The sequence below is a fragment of the Cyprinus carpio genome, chromosome B7, assembly GCF_018340385.1.
Source record: "Cyprinus carpio isolate SPL01 chromosome B7, ASM1834038v1, whole genome shotgun sequence".
Taxonomy (NCBI): Eukaryota; Metazoa; Chordata; class Actinopteri; order Cypriniformes; family Cyprinidae; genus Cyprinus; species Cyprinus carpio.
In genome coordinates, this window is record NC_056603.1 from 6,166,758 (window position 1) to 6,182,436 (window position 15,679).

The 15,679-nt window shown below is 37.4% G+C and overlaps 2 protein-coding genes, 1 non-coding gene and 1 pseudogene across 3 annotated transcripts; 2 read left to right on the top strand and 2 right to left on the bottom strand.

The window, feature by feature from the left end:
* Window positions 1–477: 477 nt before the first annotated feature.
* Window positions 478–5,661, bottom strand: LOC109058476 (beta-1,4-glucuronyltransferase 1-like). Its single transcript, XM_019075673.2, has 2 exons — window positions 4,115–5,661; window positions 478–1,048 (listed from the first exon to the last, which is right to left on the bottom strand). The coding sequence occupies exons 1-2, from the start codon at window positions 5,216–5,218 to the stop codon at window positions 857–859; spliced, it is 1,296 nt and encodes a 431-aa protein (XP_018931218.2). The 5' UTR covers window positions 5,219–5,661; the 3' UTR covers window positions 478–856.
* trnas-gcu lies at window positions 5,659–5,740 on the top strand. Its single transcript has one exon. It is a non-coding gene; the product is annotated as a tRNA-Ser (tRNA).
* Window positions 5,741–7,186: 1,446 nt separating this feature from the next.
* Window positions 7,187–9,262, bottom strand: LOC109058477 (prefoldin subunit 2-like). The gene is made up of 4 exons (XM_019075674.2): window positions 9,109–9,262; window positions 8,104–8,192; window positions 7,876–7,999; window positions 7,187–7,806 (listed from the first exon to the last, which is right to left on the bottom strand). The coding sequence occupies exons 1-4, from the start codon at window positions 9,178–9,180 to the stop codon at window positions 7,618–7,620; spliced, it is 474 nt and encodes a 157-aa protein (XP_018931219.1). The 5' UTR covers window positions 9,181–9,262; the 3' UTR covers window positions 7,187–7,617.
* Window positions 9,263–13,265: 4,003 nt separating this feature from the next.
* Window positions 13,266–15,679, top strand: part of LOC109058462 — a 52,507-nt pseudogene continuing 50,093 nt past the window's right edge.

Here is a 15,679-nt window from a genome sequence, read left to right on the forward strand (position 1 = left end):
CCTTAATATGTTAATAGCTTTACAACTAATCTCTGGGTCTTTACAAGACCTTGTCTCGTCAGAAACTCAAACACGCGTCACAACATGAGACAGAGAACTGTGTATCTACTGGCAAATCGTTTCTCAGATTAAGGCAATAACTGTTTTTTCATGCAGGGGCCAGTTTTGAGATTTTAGGCTATTTGTTTTTTCATAACCTGTTGTTTCAGACTACTTGAAAGAAAACATTTGTTTTATTCCAATCAATATATTTGTGTCTGTAGATTTCCATTCAAATACTTGTTTTAGGGGGTTTTTCTCGACTTCAGCAGCACTTACACCAAATCTTACAGTTTTTTCTTAGTGATATATATATATATATATTTTATATATATATATATATTTTTTTATTTTATTTTATATAATTTGTTTTTAATATTTCAACAAAAGGAAACAATTATGAACCTAACTTTAGCAAATTAGTGTATATTTAATTAGATAATGACATTGGCCCATTTTAGAAAACTTGAAAAAATACATTGAAAACCTCCGAAAAGTAAGAAGAAAAACAGCATAAAAATCAAATAAATAAATAAATAAGTTACCTTTGAAGACATTGTACCTTGCTCTCAAATTTCAAAGCAGTCACAAATGTAATGAAAACAAAAAGGACCATCTTTATTGTTTCTCTTTTTAAAAGCGTGAAGGATCATGTCTTCAGCTTACTGAGAAAATAATGAGCATTCAAGAGCGTCTCCTTTGACTGTAGAGTTTTTGATGCTTGAAATGAGCGGAGATACAAACAGCTTCATGTTTCAGTTTTGTGTACCTATGATTCTCTCATGAAGTCAGGATTAGCTGTGATCTCTCTCATCTCTCAGCAGCGGCGAGGCGAGTTCGGATACTTGGCCTTCAGGCTCTCCTTGAAGCTGCGGAAGAGCATGCGGTTCTTGCGGTTCTCCTCGTCCTTTCTGCTGTGAAACTCTCCCTGGACCTTAAACCCTCTGTGCACCACAAACGCATTGCTCAGCACAGAGAAGCGGTAGCCGGCGATGTGAAGCTCACAGGCCTGAAGAGAAGAGAGAAATCAGTCCATAGGTAACGGAGTAAATTAATGAATAACAAAATATATATATATTTTACACCACAAGAGGGTTGTGAACTCAGTCTACTTTCTATTCACAGTCTACAAAATATTATATGTATATAATATATATATGAGTATATGAATTTACAAAATTGTATAATTCATGTATTAAATACTTAATAAAAAATGTAATTAAATATTTTCACAGCATACATATACGTTTTGGAGGTTAAAATGCATACAAACTGCAACAATAATTAATATTAATTATTTTATTATATAAATTATAAATATATGGCATTCTGGAAACATCATATAATATGTTTAGGTTATTATATTAATTATTTTAGAAGTTATTACATGTATATACAATAATAAAAATAATTTTATAGTTGTATAATTTGATACTCTTATTATCACAGTATAGCCTAATGTACATACACACATACAAGTGTGTGTGGATGCTGTGAAAAAAAATATTATTATTATATTTATTTACTTTTTTATGCATTATAATATATATTATTATATATCAATTGCTTTTTTTGGTTTTAATTGCTTCTAATGTCCTGTATTGTATGCATCTGCCGAATGAACATATTAATATATAAATAATATAATGCAAATATTGTATTATATTATTATATTAAGAATATCATAATATTATATTACAACATGAATTGTGTGTAAATAGACACACATATATACATATACAGGGGCTGGTCATATAATTAGAATATCATCAAAAAGTTGATTTATTTCATTAATTCCATTCAAAAAGTGAAACTTGTATATTATATTCATTCATTAAATACAGACTGATATATTTCAAATGTTTATTTCTTTTAATTTTGATGATTATAACTGACAACTAAGGAAAATCCCAAATTCAGTATCTCAGAAAATTTGAATATAACCTTAAGACCAATACAAAGAAAGGATTTTTAGAAATCTTGGCCAACTGAAAAGTATGAACATGAAAAGTATGAGCATGTACAGCACTCAATACTTAGTTGGGGCTCCTTTTGCCTGAATTACTGCAGCAATGCGGCATGGCATGGAGTCGATCAGTCCGTAGCACTGCTCAGGTGTTATGAGAGCCCAGGTTGCTCTGATAGTGGCCTTCAGCTCTTCTGCATTCTTGGGTCTGGCATATCGCATCTTCCTCTCCACAATAACCATAGATTTTCTATGGGGTTAAGGTCAGGCGAGTTTGCTGGCCAATTAAGAACAGGGATACCATGGTCCTTAAACCAGGTAATGGTAGCTTTGGCACTGTGTGCAGGTGCCAAGTCCTGTTGGAAAATGATATCTGCTTCTCCATAAAGTTGGTCAGCAGCAGGAAGCATGAAGTGCTCTAAAACTTCCTGGTATACGGCTGCGTTGACCTTGGACCTCAGAAAACACAGTGGACCAACACCAGCGGATGACATGGCACCCCAAACCATCACTGACTGTGGAAACTTTACACTGGACATCAAGCAACGTGGATTGTGTGCCTCTCCTCTCTTCAACCAGACTCTGGGACCCTAATTTTTAAAGGAAATGCAAGATTTACTTTAGGGGGGGCCGGTGCCACCCCTGGCCACCACGTAGGTACGGTCCTTTTTGAAGCGAGACGCTTCTGAGGCTGTCTGTTGTTCAAGAGTGTCTTGACACAAGGAATGCGACAGCTGAAATACATGTCGTGCATACGTCTGTGCGTAATGGTTCTTGAAACACTGACTCCAGCTGCAGTCCACTCTTTGTGAATCTCCCCCACATTTTTGAATGGGTTTTGTTTAACAATCCTCTCCAGGGTGCGGTTATCCCTATTGCTTGTATACATTTTTTCTACCACATCTTTTCCTTCCCTTCGCCTCTCTATTAATGTGCTTGGACACAGAGCTCTGTGAACAGCCAGCCTCTTTTGCAATGACCTTTTGTGTCTTGCCCTCCTTGTGCAAGTTGTCAATGGTCGTCTTTTGGACAACTGTCAGGTCAGCAGTCTTCCCCATGATTGTGTAACCTACAGAACTAGACTGAGAGACCATTTAAAGGCTTTGCAGGTGTTTTGAGTTAATTAGCTGATTAGAGTGTGGCACCAGGTGTCTTCAATAATGAACCTTTTCACAATATTCTAATTTTCTGAGATACTGAATTTGTGATTTTCCTTAGTTGTCAGTTATAAACATCAAAATTAAAAGAAATAAACATTTGAAATATATCAGTCTGTGTGTAATGAATAAATATAATATACAAGTTTCACTTTTTGAATGGAATTAGTGAAATAAAACAACTGTTTGATGATATTCTAATTATATGACCAGCACCTGTACATATACATCTTTAAAGTTGTCCAAATGAAGTTCTTAGCAATGCATATTACTTAACAAAAATTAAGTTTTGATATATTTACAGTAGTAAATTTACAAAATATCTTTATGGAACATGATCTTTACTTAATATCCTAATGATTTTTGGCATAAAATAAAAATCAGTAATTTTGACCCAAACAATGTATTTTTGGCTATTACTACAAATATACCCCAGTGACTTAAGAGTGCTTTTGTGCTCCAGGGTCAGATATATATATATTTACCCCAGTGACTATATATATATATATATATATATATATATATATATATGCGGCTACAGCTAGCTACCTTCTTGTTTGTTAACACACACACACACACACACACATACACATATATATATATATATGTGTGTGTGTGCGAACAAGAAGTTAGCTAGCCGCACACTAAGTCCAACTGAATTTGGATTTGACTTATTGTACAATGCAATTTATAAAATAAAAATGTTTTGCTAGATTTCTCAGTCTGTAGTGGACTCCGAGTGCGGCCTGCTACCTTCTTGTTCGTTTTCAAGTATCCCCTTGGCTCTACGCACCTGCAGTAAAAAGATTTATTTTTTTCTATTTGGAGTGCTACAATTTTTCTTTAGTGTGTGTGTGTGTTAAAACATGATTTATTTTGCATGATTTTGCGTTTGGTGAATTGATTGGTCGCGTATACACTTCCTGCAGGGGTCCACCTCTCCATCCCTCACCTGACTGATGCGGTTGAAGCCGTACTGCCTGAAGTTCTCGTCGTAGAGAGGAACGGTTCGAGCGCCGATGTAGAAAGGCTCCCACGGATCGGCCCAGTTTATAGTGTACGCCACCTCCAGCGGCCCGGAGCCCCTGCTGGCCAGATTGACCCACTGCGAGTAATTCGTAGAAGCCTGACAGCGAGGGCAAAGCTCGTCGTAAAACGGCCGCACCTCGCCCACCTGATAGAGCTGCACCAGCTCCGCCTTCGTCGCAGGCATCTTACGAGTGTGTCTGATCTCGAACGCAGGGAGCACGAGGACCTCGTCCGCGGCCGGTTCACGCCTCATCAGCATGGTCACGAACTGGTGGTGCAGACTAGCGCTGGGGAGCATGTCGATATCGATGACCAGGATGTAAGCGGCGTCTGTGCCACTGCGGGCCACATTGCGAAGAAGGTTATTGGGGTACGACACATTGTTCCCAATGGCGTAGTTTTTATACTTGTTTCTGTTCGATTCGAGCTTGGCGAAGACGCCGGAGCAGCCCATCTCCTCCAGACCGGAGAAATGCTCTCGATCCTGGTCTGGGAAACTCGCCATTTCACCTGAGAGGCAAACCAGATGGAAGTCCACCAGCGCTTGAACCTGTGGGCAAAACAGGCTGAGGGCGTACACGAACGCCGTGGCGAACTTGACATCTTGGCCGTTGGCGAATATCGCGACGGATAGCGGATTCTTCCAGCGCTCCAACAAAGAGCTCAAATGGTGAAGATTGTTGATGGTCGTATGCGTGGCCAGAGCCAGCTGGTGCGATCTGGGATCCGCTCCTGGCTTCTGATTGGTCGAGAAGTCGCTTTTGATCAGGTTCTTATAGACGCGGTACTGTCCGCTCCCATCGAAGATCCCGCCTGTGGATAAAGAGTACCGGAGATGTTCCCGCCTGGGGTTCTTCTCTCCTTGGTTTGCGCTCTTTCTGGAGCCGAAGAGCTCAGAATACTTGTAGAGCTGCTGTTTGCCGTGCAACTTTGAGAGGAAAGACAGATATAAAAGCTGCAACAGTGCGACAATGAGAAGGGCACTGAGCACCACCTTAAACACGGAGCATTTTTTAGAGAAATGCATTACAATCACTAGCACCTTTAGGTCAATGCTAATGGAATAAAGATCAGTAAGGGTTTGCCAGCTATGCAGCCCTCGTGCATGCAGCAGCCGGCTTTGCACTGGTTTGCATTGCAGCCAGATGTAGTGCAGGTCAGTTTAAACTTGCATGTTCGGATGCATGCATTGAAAAGACGCCTGTGAACAGTAGTAGAGAAACGCGTTCGTGAGGAGCGCGCGCACTGCGCATGGCGGCGCATGCTTGTTTACTCTTCCGGTTAACGTTACCGTAAACACCGTACAACGTGCTCGGCTCGCTACTTGTGCTCTGGCATACCTGTTTCGACTCCATTAACACTTCCTGCTAGTAACAGCCAGGAGAAACACTAGTAAACACTTAGTAGATGTATACAGTGGATGTGTACACAATCAAAATGATCCTGTACATGCACATGTATGTATCAGACGAGGTGGCCGAGTGGTTAAGGCGATGGACTGCTAATCCATTGTGCTCTGCACGCGTGGGTTCGAATCCCATCCTCGTCGGGAATCGTTTTTTATTTATCTCGGTTAAAATGACAGACCGGAAGTCTTGTAGTTCTAGGGTATTACGCGCTAAATGTGCTCAGCGAGCGCTAATCATGAACTAAAATGATGTTTTTGCACATGGTGCCATAGTAATGTTCAGGGTTAAATAATAAAATATGCACTAATCTAATAAAAATATTTTAAACATAATATTGTAATATACAACTGTGATCTTGAGACGGTGTTTGTGAGACTTTGGAGCCCCCTACAGGTAAGCGAGCGGAACTTCCTGTCGTAAAAATCGACATTGTTACAGTAGCAAGCTGTGCACGTGCGTTTGTTGCTGCCGTAAAGCGATCGGTCCTTTCGCCGAATCAAACTCGCATTTAAAATAAATACATAAATAAATAACTTGTATACAGCTACTTTGAAGTGTCCCCCACATACCGTAGTATATGCATATGATAATAATTCGGTATCATGGTATATATTGTAAAATATTCCATAAAAGCAACAAAAGTTATACAATTACTGTCACACGTAAGTCACTTTCAAAACAAATAATAATAATTTACAGTATAGGGCTGCATAATTACATTTATTATTTTCTCGCATATTGCGATCAGAATTTAAACCGTGATATAAACATTTAATCTAAACAAAGATTAAATTAACTTTAAATTGGACTCAAACCTCTTTTTTGTCCACATTATATTCAGTCATTTTTAGAAACCCAGTCAGTTTGTATAATAACAGATATGAAAATCTATAACACATGAAGACAAATACATTATTATTGAAATAAATTTCACTTTACACTCTAAATTAATCACTAAATTGGCAACACAATGCTTTGTGAAGTGTCGTGAATTTATTGACAAAACAAAACACACAACGCTGTGAACACATCGTGCTGAGAATGGACTTATGCATTTTTTAATTCAATAACCAAAACCACCACAAAAACAAACGAACATAAAAGGCTCCGTCCTCAGGCGTTACATTTGGTGATAAGCGACGGAGTCCAGCTGCGCCTCAACCTAGCTCTGCACGACGTTGTGCACTTCCTTTCGCCGGAACAAACTAGATTTAAAAGAGACATAAATAAGCACTATACAGTATGTCCCCAAATCGTTTTTAGAAATTTCGGGTATCATGAGACAACCGTTCGGAAACTGCCAACCACCCCCCTTCTAAAAAATATATACAAGATATGAATAATTTTCATCTACATAACCTAAATGATTTAAAAGACATAAATTACTCGGTTTGGACTCAAAGGTATATGAACCCAGTCAGTTTGTATAATAACAGATATGAAAATCTATAACACATGAAGACAAATACATTATTATTGAAATAAATTTCACTTTACACTCTAAATTAATCACTAAATTGGCAACACATGCTTTTGTGAAGTGTGTGAATTTATTGACAAACAAAACACACAACGCTGTGAACACATCGTGCTGACTTATGCATTTTTAATTCAATAACCAAAACAACCACAAAAACAAAACGAACATAAAAGGCTCCGTCCTCAGGCGTACAGTGGTGATAAGCGACGGAGTCCAGCTGCGCTCAACACTCACTCCGCTCCAGACATCACTCAACACTACATCTGCCCAAAGCAGAAGAAAGAGAAAGCCAAGCCACTCAAACCGTTCTGAATCTGGTGAATTCACGCAGTGCGGTTAGACACGTTTGTCGACTCTTTATTACTCGTTCGTCTGTAAATGTTTGGACAGGAAAGGTGCTGTTGTGAGATGTGTTTTAATATTATGAACGTACAAAACGTGCAGTACTTTCACTCTCTTTCGTGCTTTGTGACCGGCATCTGTACGACTAAACAGAAGCATGCCGACGATTTCTAATCAGCGTATCAGACAGATCCACTAGGAGACGAGCACCCCGGCGCCTCCTTTAGAGCCTCCTCCTTCGCTCTCTTTGGCCTGACTGGCGTCCGCTTTGCCCGGTTTGTCGTCCTCTCCGACTAAGCGGATGTTGTAGCGCTCGCGGTACTCCGTCAGCTCCCGCCCTTTGGCCTGCATCTGCGTGTTAAGCGACTCCACGATCTTTGTAATCTGATGGGAAGGAGAGAAGCGTTAATAAAGCATCGCTTACGGTGCGTGGGTCCGGCAGCAGCGTCGTACCTGTTCTTTATTGCTTTCTAACGCAGGCAGGACTTCTCTGACCGTCCTCTCCACCAGCACGCCGCCAACTAAACGAAAGCACTTCCGCGACGGATCGACTTCCTTCAGCGTGTCAATGACGAGGCTGTGAAGAGAACAAGAGCATTTTCAGACAACCAGTCCATCAGTCCACATCTTGTGACAGCTGTGTGTTTGTAAGAAACGAGTGCATCACTGAGACAAACACACCTGTGTTCATTGATCTCCATCTCAAACTCTGCAGACTTGGAGGCCATGCTGCGCTGCTCTTGTCGCATCCTCTGGAAAGTAGCCACCACCTGATTCAAACCAGCACAGATATTAATAACACATGCATGTTAATAAGGTAGCACATTGTAAACCAAACAAAAAAAAACAACAACAATACAAGGTTTAGAAAAATATTTCTGTCTCCTTGATGACTTGGGGAGAAAAAAAAAAGAAAAGCTTGCTTAAATATTTTTTGAGGTATTTATAATTAATGTTTATGGTCTCTTGTTAAGTATTTAGTTTCCTAAATGTTAAAAGCACTGAAACGTACACTTTCCGCATTATTTTAAAATGGTATTATTTTAACTTTTCGGACTTTTGTGTAATAAACATTAATATTTATTACAAATTATATTTACGATTTATATTTATTTAATAACTACGCTTATTATTAAAGTTGCAATGCGATCAAATTATTCAATATAAACTCGTAAAATATATCAATTTAAATAAATATGCGATAGTAATATTTCATGATAGTTTATATCATATGTGTATGTTTAAATATTTATATACAAATTTTAAAAAGTGTGTGTTTGTGGGAAAGTAAAGATATATAAGCCTGTAATTTAAATGTAAGTTTATCACCAAATACAAAAATAAAGCATGTATATTAATATTACGCACATTCTGAATCCTAACGCCGTCACACGTCACAGCAGACTGACGTTAAAGAGTTTACTGCAGGGTAACATTACACAAATCTATGTTAGACCAGGAAAAATAAATATATTGAATCCTGTAAGTGCTGTAGGACAGTATCAGTGATACAGATGACGCGAGCGACGCGTCGCAACGCAACGCAACAAACCCTGAACACATCCAGCAGATGCACTGAGGGGCGCCGGGCGCTCGCGGCTTTGTTGATTCCAGCAGACGCGTTACTCGCTCGCGGCGGAGACGAAGCGTTCGTGCGTGACTGTAATAAACCCGACGCGTCGTTACCTGCTCAGCAGACGGAGCGGACTGCTTTCCGCCGCTTTTACCGCTCGTGCTGTCGCTACTGTTCGCCGCCATGATGAACTGCACACAGCAGCGCAGTCAGGACCCCCAACGGTAACACGAGGGGCTGACCGCGAACACTCCTGACTAAAATTACCGCTCTCTTAGAATAGAAATCCTGTGCGATTTTTTTAAGCGGTTTCTTACGAAGGGTTACTTAATTTTTCTTCCACAGGTAGAAATAGTGTGTGATTTTTTTTTTTTAGCGGTTTCTTAATCAAAGGCGTTTCAGTCTTAATGAAGAAAATTATATGATAACAGTCATAATCTTTTTAGACTATATCAGAAATATGTGGAAATCTAGATTTAAAGTAACAATATAAATAAATGCCTGTGATTTAAGTGATCTCAACGACTCTCCTGTGATTGGTCCTCCGTGCTCTGCGCTGAGAAAAGTAACGGGTGACACGTGACAGCGCTGATTTCTGTGAACATGTTATGATACACTGTTAGAAATATGAAACGGAACACTATAAAAAATTGGGAGGGATGAAAATACTATTTGATTTAATAGATATTTTGCGGAAAGAGTCAAAATATATGTGTGTTATAATATATTGTTTCAATCTCCTAGAGAAACTAATTTAAGTGGAAGGATATAGTTAGGGCCCAGGCACCGAGGGTCTTTTGTATCCGTTAGCGTGATTTTTGTCTTGTCTATGGCAGACCATCGAACCGCTTGCGGGAAATTTGGCACACTGATAGAGGACAGTGAGAAAAGTCACCATAGCAAATCTGGAGTCTCTAACTCAAACTCTCTAGCGCCACCATTTGTCTAAACTTTCAATAATTTTATGCTAATAACTTTTGAACCGTGAGCCACAAAATTAAAATAATTTTTTCCTCTGATTGCGTGGCTCATGCCGAGCCGAAAGGACACCAAAATTCAAAAATCGTAAGGTTTAGTTTTTTCACTATTTTCAATTGTTCGCAAAAAACTACTTTTTCGAACTCGTCCTAGGCCATTGAACCGATTGTCATGAAAATATAACCAGATCATCTTCAGACCACGCTGGCAAAAAGTTATGGAGTTCAAGTTGATTAGTCATATTGTTTCCGAAAAGCATGTGAACGAATTCTATGAAAGGCATGAAAAAGTGGACGTGAGGCTATATCTCCACAACGGTTTGATCTATTGAGACCAAACTTGGTGTGTGTCATAACAAGCATGACCTGAGACTACCTGCAGTGTTTTGGCACTGTGCCCCCTAGTGGTCAGGAGATAGGAAGAATGCATATTTTTGCTCATAACTTCTAAATGCTTTGGCCGAAAATCACTCAAAAATCATTCGGTGCATCATGCGGAATCGAATGATGTCCAGTTTTCCAATGTCAGCCATTTTGGGCGTCGGTAATTTTGAATTATGTTTTAAAATGCTGTATTTCACGAACGCATTAGCGTATCGTTACGAAACTAATTACAAAAATCTTAAAAAAAAAAAAGCCATACCCTCATGGTACTCAAAAAGTTTGAGGGGTATATTGAAATTGAGAAAAATACTAATAACTTTTGCTTACATTAACCGATTGTAATCGGACTGATGTTGATAGATTCCTTGCATCATTACGAGAACACTGATACCAATTTTACCAATATTGGCTGAACTTCCTGTCCACCATTTTGATTCATGTTCAGACCAAGCTGGCAAAAAGTTATGGATTTCGTGTCGATACACGAAACGGGTATTGTTAAGCGCATGAACGAATTTGCTGGAAAGATGCCAAACTGCATCTGAGGGCTGCATCTCTGCAAAGCTTTGACATATTTACACCAAACTGTGTGTGTGCCATTGTCACCTCACACAGAACACACTAAGATCATTTGATTACAGCGCCACCTGTTGGTCAAAACTGATAAGCAATTTAATCATATTACTAGTGATTGTATTTATGATTTTTCAGCCATTTCAATTACAATCATCCTAAAATTGATTTTATTACTCATTGTTGCATTTGGTCTGATGCTCCATGCCATGCTTAACTCCTAATTTTGCCGCTTGAGTGCTTGGCCCCGCAATTGCTGCTTGCAGCAATATTTTTTCTTGGTTTTTGTTTCTCTCTCTGTAACAATGTATATGTGACCCTGGAGCACAAAAGCAGTCATAAGTAGCTCAGCTATATTTGTAGCAATAGCCAAAAATTCACTGTATATGTCAATATTATTGATTTTTCTTTTACGCCAAAAATCATTAGATTATTAAGTAAAGATCATGTTCCGCGAAGATATAAGTTTCATACCGTAAATATATCAAAACTTAATTTTTGATTAGTAATATGCATTGCTAAGAACTTAATTTGGACAACTTTAAAGGTGATTTTCTCAGTATTTATTTATTTATTTTTTATTTATTTTTTGCACCCTCAGATTCCAGATTTTCAAATAGTTGTATCTCAGCCAAATCTTGTCCTGTCCTAACAAACCATACATCAATGTAAAGATTATTTATTCAGCTTTCAGATGGAGTATAAATCTCAATTTCGAAAAATTGACACTTATGACTGGTTTTGTGCTCCAGGGTCACTTGTGACATGCTGACGCGCACTCCATAGCAGATGGTGGCGCTAATGCAATAAGTTGTTTGCCAACCGCCAATAAACCCTAGTAGACGAAGAAGAAGAAGTGCTGTCCAATCAGAGGCAGCGGCCTGACGTCCAAGCCCCGCCCACTCTGAACTTCTGTTTCGTGCTGATTTGGTTTATTTTAATCAAACATAAACTGTTATTTATGACAAAATGATAGGGTTGTTCTTTAATTGACATTCGTATTCTGTGATTAGAGCCAGTTCAGTCGTGCGTGTGTAATATAATGTGTTTAATAATATGTCAGCTGTGGTCTTGAAATGAGCTCAAAGTGTAATCTGTGATTAAACAGAGAGTCCTTCAGATCTTGCGGCTGTCAAGGGGTTTTGTTTTTATTTCTTGTGCAGTGCATTTTAATATCAGATCCTCTTTCATGATTTGTGAATGTGCATGAGGTTCAGGTGAGAGATGTGTTAATCAATACATGCAATATAAATATCCTGCAGGTCTCATTAATGACCGCATGGTGGCGCAAGAGTGACATTGAATCTAACCAGTGTAGGTGTAGAAATAATGCATTTATTACTAATGCAAGTATCACTCATTTACACACGTGCTAGTTCTTGTTTTCTTTAGTGAAATAACTTTATTTAATTTATTTTGTGTTTTTTTATTCATGTAATATTTAATGTTTTTTATTTTGAGGCGTTTTCATGGAACTATACAATATTCACACCTAGATTATGCACCATTTATTTCTATATTATTTCTATTGTCCTCGCATAGGCTTTTTGTTTTTGTATTTCTCTTGATGATGAATTAATATGATACATATGTTTTTTATATATATATTTCAAAAGTACTGTAATACGTTTAATTAAAAAATAAATAGTAAACCAGTGTAAACGAAGGGCAGAACATACTGTCATGTTTAAATAGAGAAAATACTCATATGTGATATTTATGGTATTTAATTTTGATATCTATGACGATTCAATAATATTTGTAATTAATTAAATGTATCATTCTCATTCTATTATTCTTCATCTTTATTGCTCCATAATCCGTTTTATTATGTAATTATAATTTTATGTTGTAAAAATCCTGTATTTATTATTTTGTGTTAAATTTATTTCTTTATTATAATATTACAATATATATTATCAAATTGATATTATGCGTTATGTTTTATTATTTGACCAATATTCTTATTAAATACTGATTTGCTTTCATTATATTTTTGTGTCATTTCAATATACTATAAAATAATATATAATTTGTATGTTTTTCATATTATTTACCATCCCAAAATTACATATTTGTTATTTAATTTATTATATTATTATTATGTATATTATTTCACTTTACCGTTATTCTAATGATTAAAACCCGTTAAGTTTTCATTACCAGTGCCAGTTATTATTTATTTAATTTATTATATTTGTATTGTTTGGTTTTTACATTTAATTTAGCATGAATATATTTTAAATTACTATTTTGTAATATATGTATTATGAACGTGAAGTCATATTAATGTAAAAACACGAAGACGCGCGGATCTCTGATTGGGGGGGGGGGGGACACCGGAAGTGAACGTCATCGACACAGGAATGGGCCAAAGTAAGCAGCGCCAGCGCAGAATGACAGCCGATTCTTGAGAGGAAGATGTCGTTGCGAGTTTCCCCCGTGCTTCTGGGATGATCTGTGTCTTCGGAGGTGGTTTCGAGGCATTGAAGAGGTAAGAGGCTCACATCTGTGCGGCTGCAGGATCGCGTTTAACTCTAACGCTCCGCTCGAAGCACCTGTCGGTTCATTTCAGCGCGTTATCAGAGATATTCCCACGCGCGCGCGTGTGTGTTCCAGCGTCAGTGTGAGCTGCTTCCAGTCTTCTGTGAGATGCTGGAGAGGTGCTGCTGCTGCTGGGGGGTTACTTCAGCCTGTCCTCGCTCGGAGGATGTGTTAAGAGCGGTTCAGTCACGCGACACACAACACTTCCTGCGGTTAGATCTGCTTCGTGTGTGTGTGTCTGGAGCCGAGCTCTCGATGCTGAGGCCTTCAGCTCAGAGTCAGTCACACAGAGGAGTGTGTGAACATTCACAACATGATCATCAGTCAGTCAGTCAGCAGATAAACAAGCTTTAACACCAGCACACACGTGCATCGAGTCACACTGCCAGCTCAGCACTGCACCAGAGGAAGAGACAGACCTGTATCACTCTCTTTACAATGAGTGTTTATTTCCCCTATGCATTTATAAGCGTTGAAACTTGTGTCAAAATAATGGCAAATTGTCACAGTATAGTTCATATGAACCATGCATGTTTTAAGTCGGAGGATTTCAAAACCTTTAGAGAAAAACTGGTTGATTTATTTAAAATAAATAATAAAATAAATTACAATAAAATAAATATTTTAATCTAAGAAATAAATATTGAATAAAACAGATTAGATTAAATTAGGAAATTAATAAAGTAAAATTAAATATGCACTAATAAAGTAAATAATTAACTAATGCAGCTAACTATACAGTGCTGTAATGAGTAGAAAAAAAATCTAGCTTAAAAACTTAATAGAAACACATTGTTTTCCAAATAATTTTGGATTTATATAATATTAAGAGTTACAGAACAAATAGGGTCCTTATATGAGAAAGTATATATTGATGAGTTTAGGATGAGTGTTTCACGTGAGGGAGATCTTGTTTGGGCTTTTAGAGTTCGGAGACCCTGTTAAGTTTCCGGATGAATCCACATGCGGTAGAAATCTTGACACGAGGCCTGGATCTACTGGCTTCTTTCGTACGAGTATCAGTGTCAGATTTATAAACTCATCATTCAGACTGGTCTGTGAAGTGCATCGGACATTCAGTTATGAACTTATGAAGCGTGTACTGAGAGAGGAATTTCAGTAAATATGAGTTTGATTTCAGCCTGATTCTCATGCGGTGCTCAAATCATATGACCTACTGGATTCAAATCAAACATTTCTTGGATTGTAGTGCATGAGTCATGCAGGATTATTATAGTTAACTGAAATTAAAACCATTAAAAAATGTGTTATACTTGAAATAAATGTTAACTTTACTGAAATTAAAACCATTAAAAAATAAAAAAATATAAAACAATAATATTTTAATATTAACACATTAAGGTATGAATATTAATACATTTATTTATATATATATATATATATATATATATATATATATATATTATATATATATATATTTATTTATTTATTTATTTATTTATATATATATTTAGATTTATATATATATATATATATATATATATATATATATATATATATATATATATATGATTAAATATTAAAAACATAAGCGGTTTATTTCCGCTATTGGCAAAGGCAGCATTTCTTATTTTTATTTAATTTAACTTGACAAAAAATAAATAACTATATAACACATAATAAAAAAACTAATAAAAATGACTAAAAAAGAACAAACTAAAATCACTAAAATTTTATCTAAAATTAAAGTGAAAACAGAGAATATAAAAATAATATCTAATTCCAAATATTAACAAAAACTGAAACAGTCCATCTGTGATGTGTGTGTGGTCACATGGCTGTTGGCACCATGTTAATGTTTTGTCTTTGTTTGCACCGAGGAGCTGAAAGTGTTGATTGGAAAGCTTGTGTTGTGTTTGAGTGGTGTGAAGTACATCATGTCCAGACTGTTTCCTTTTTTAAAAGCAGATTTCTGGTGTCAGCAGTTAATATAAGCGTCTTCCTCTTTGGTCTCTTTGGTCTCCCTGCTCTGAGAGGAACTTCTGAACAGAGCTGCAGACTAGCGTCAGTCAGCTTCAGCTGTTTTTGATCGCTGTGGAGTGTGTGATGTCTAGAGACACATGCTTTCGCTGGGCAGGTTCATTAGCGTGTTTCTCTGCTGTATCCGTGTCATTTTTACTGACGGTGAAGTAAATAAAGGCTAGTGATCCCATCATTTCACACGCATCTGAAAGCGCTGATTCAT

What these genes read in the sequence shown, in the direction of transcription:
- LOC109058476 (XM_019075673.2), bottom strand. Translation starts at nt 5,218, where the DNA reads ATGCATTTCTCTAAAAAATGCTCCGTGTTTAAGGTGGTGCTCAGTGCC. An exon ending in GCTTCAACCGCATCAGTCAG is followed by an intron (nt 1,049 to 4,114) that starts GTGAGGGATGGA and finishes TCTTCTCTTCAG; the next exon opens with GCCTGTGAGCTTCACATCGC.
- LOC109058477 (XM_019075674.2), bottom strand. Translation starts at nt 9,180, where the DNA reads ATGGCGGCGAACAGTAGCGACAGCACGAGCGGTAAAAGCGGCGGAAAG. An exon ending in CCGCTCCGTCTGCTGAGCAG is followed by an intron (nt 8,193 to 9,108) that starts GTAACGACGCGT and finishes GGTTTGAATCAG; the next exon opens with GTGGTGGCTACTTTCCAGAG. An exon ending in ATGGAGATCAATGAACACAG is followed by an intron (nt 8,000 to 8,103) that starts GTGTGTTTGTCT and finishes TTCTCTTCACAG; the next exon opens with CCTCGTCATTGACACGCTGA.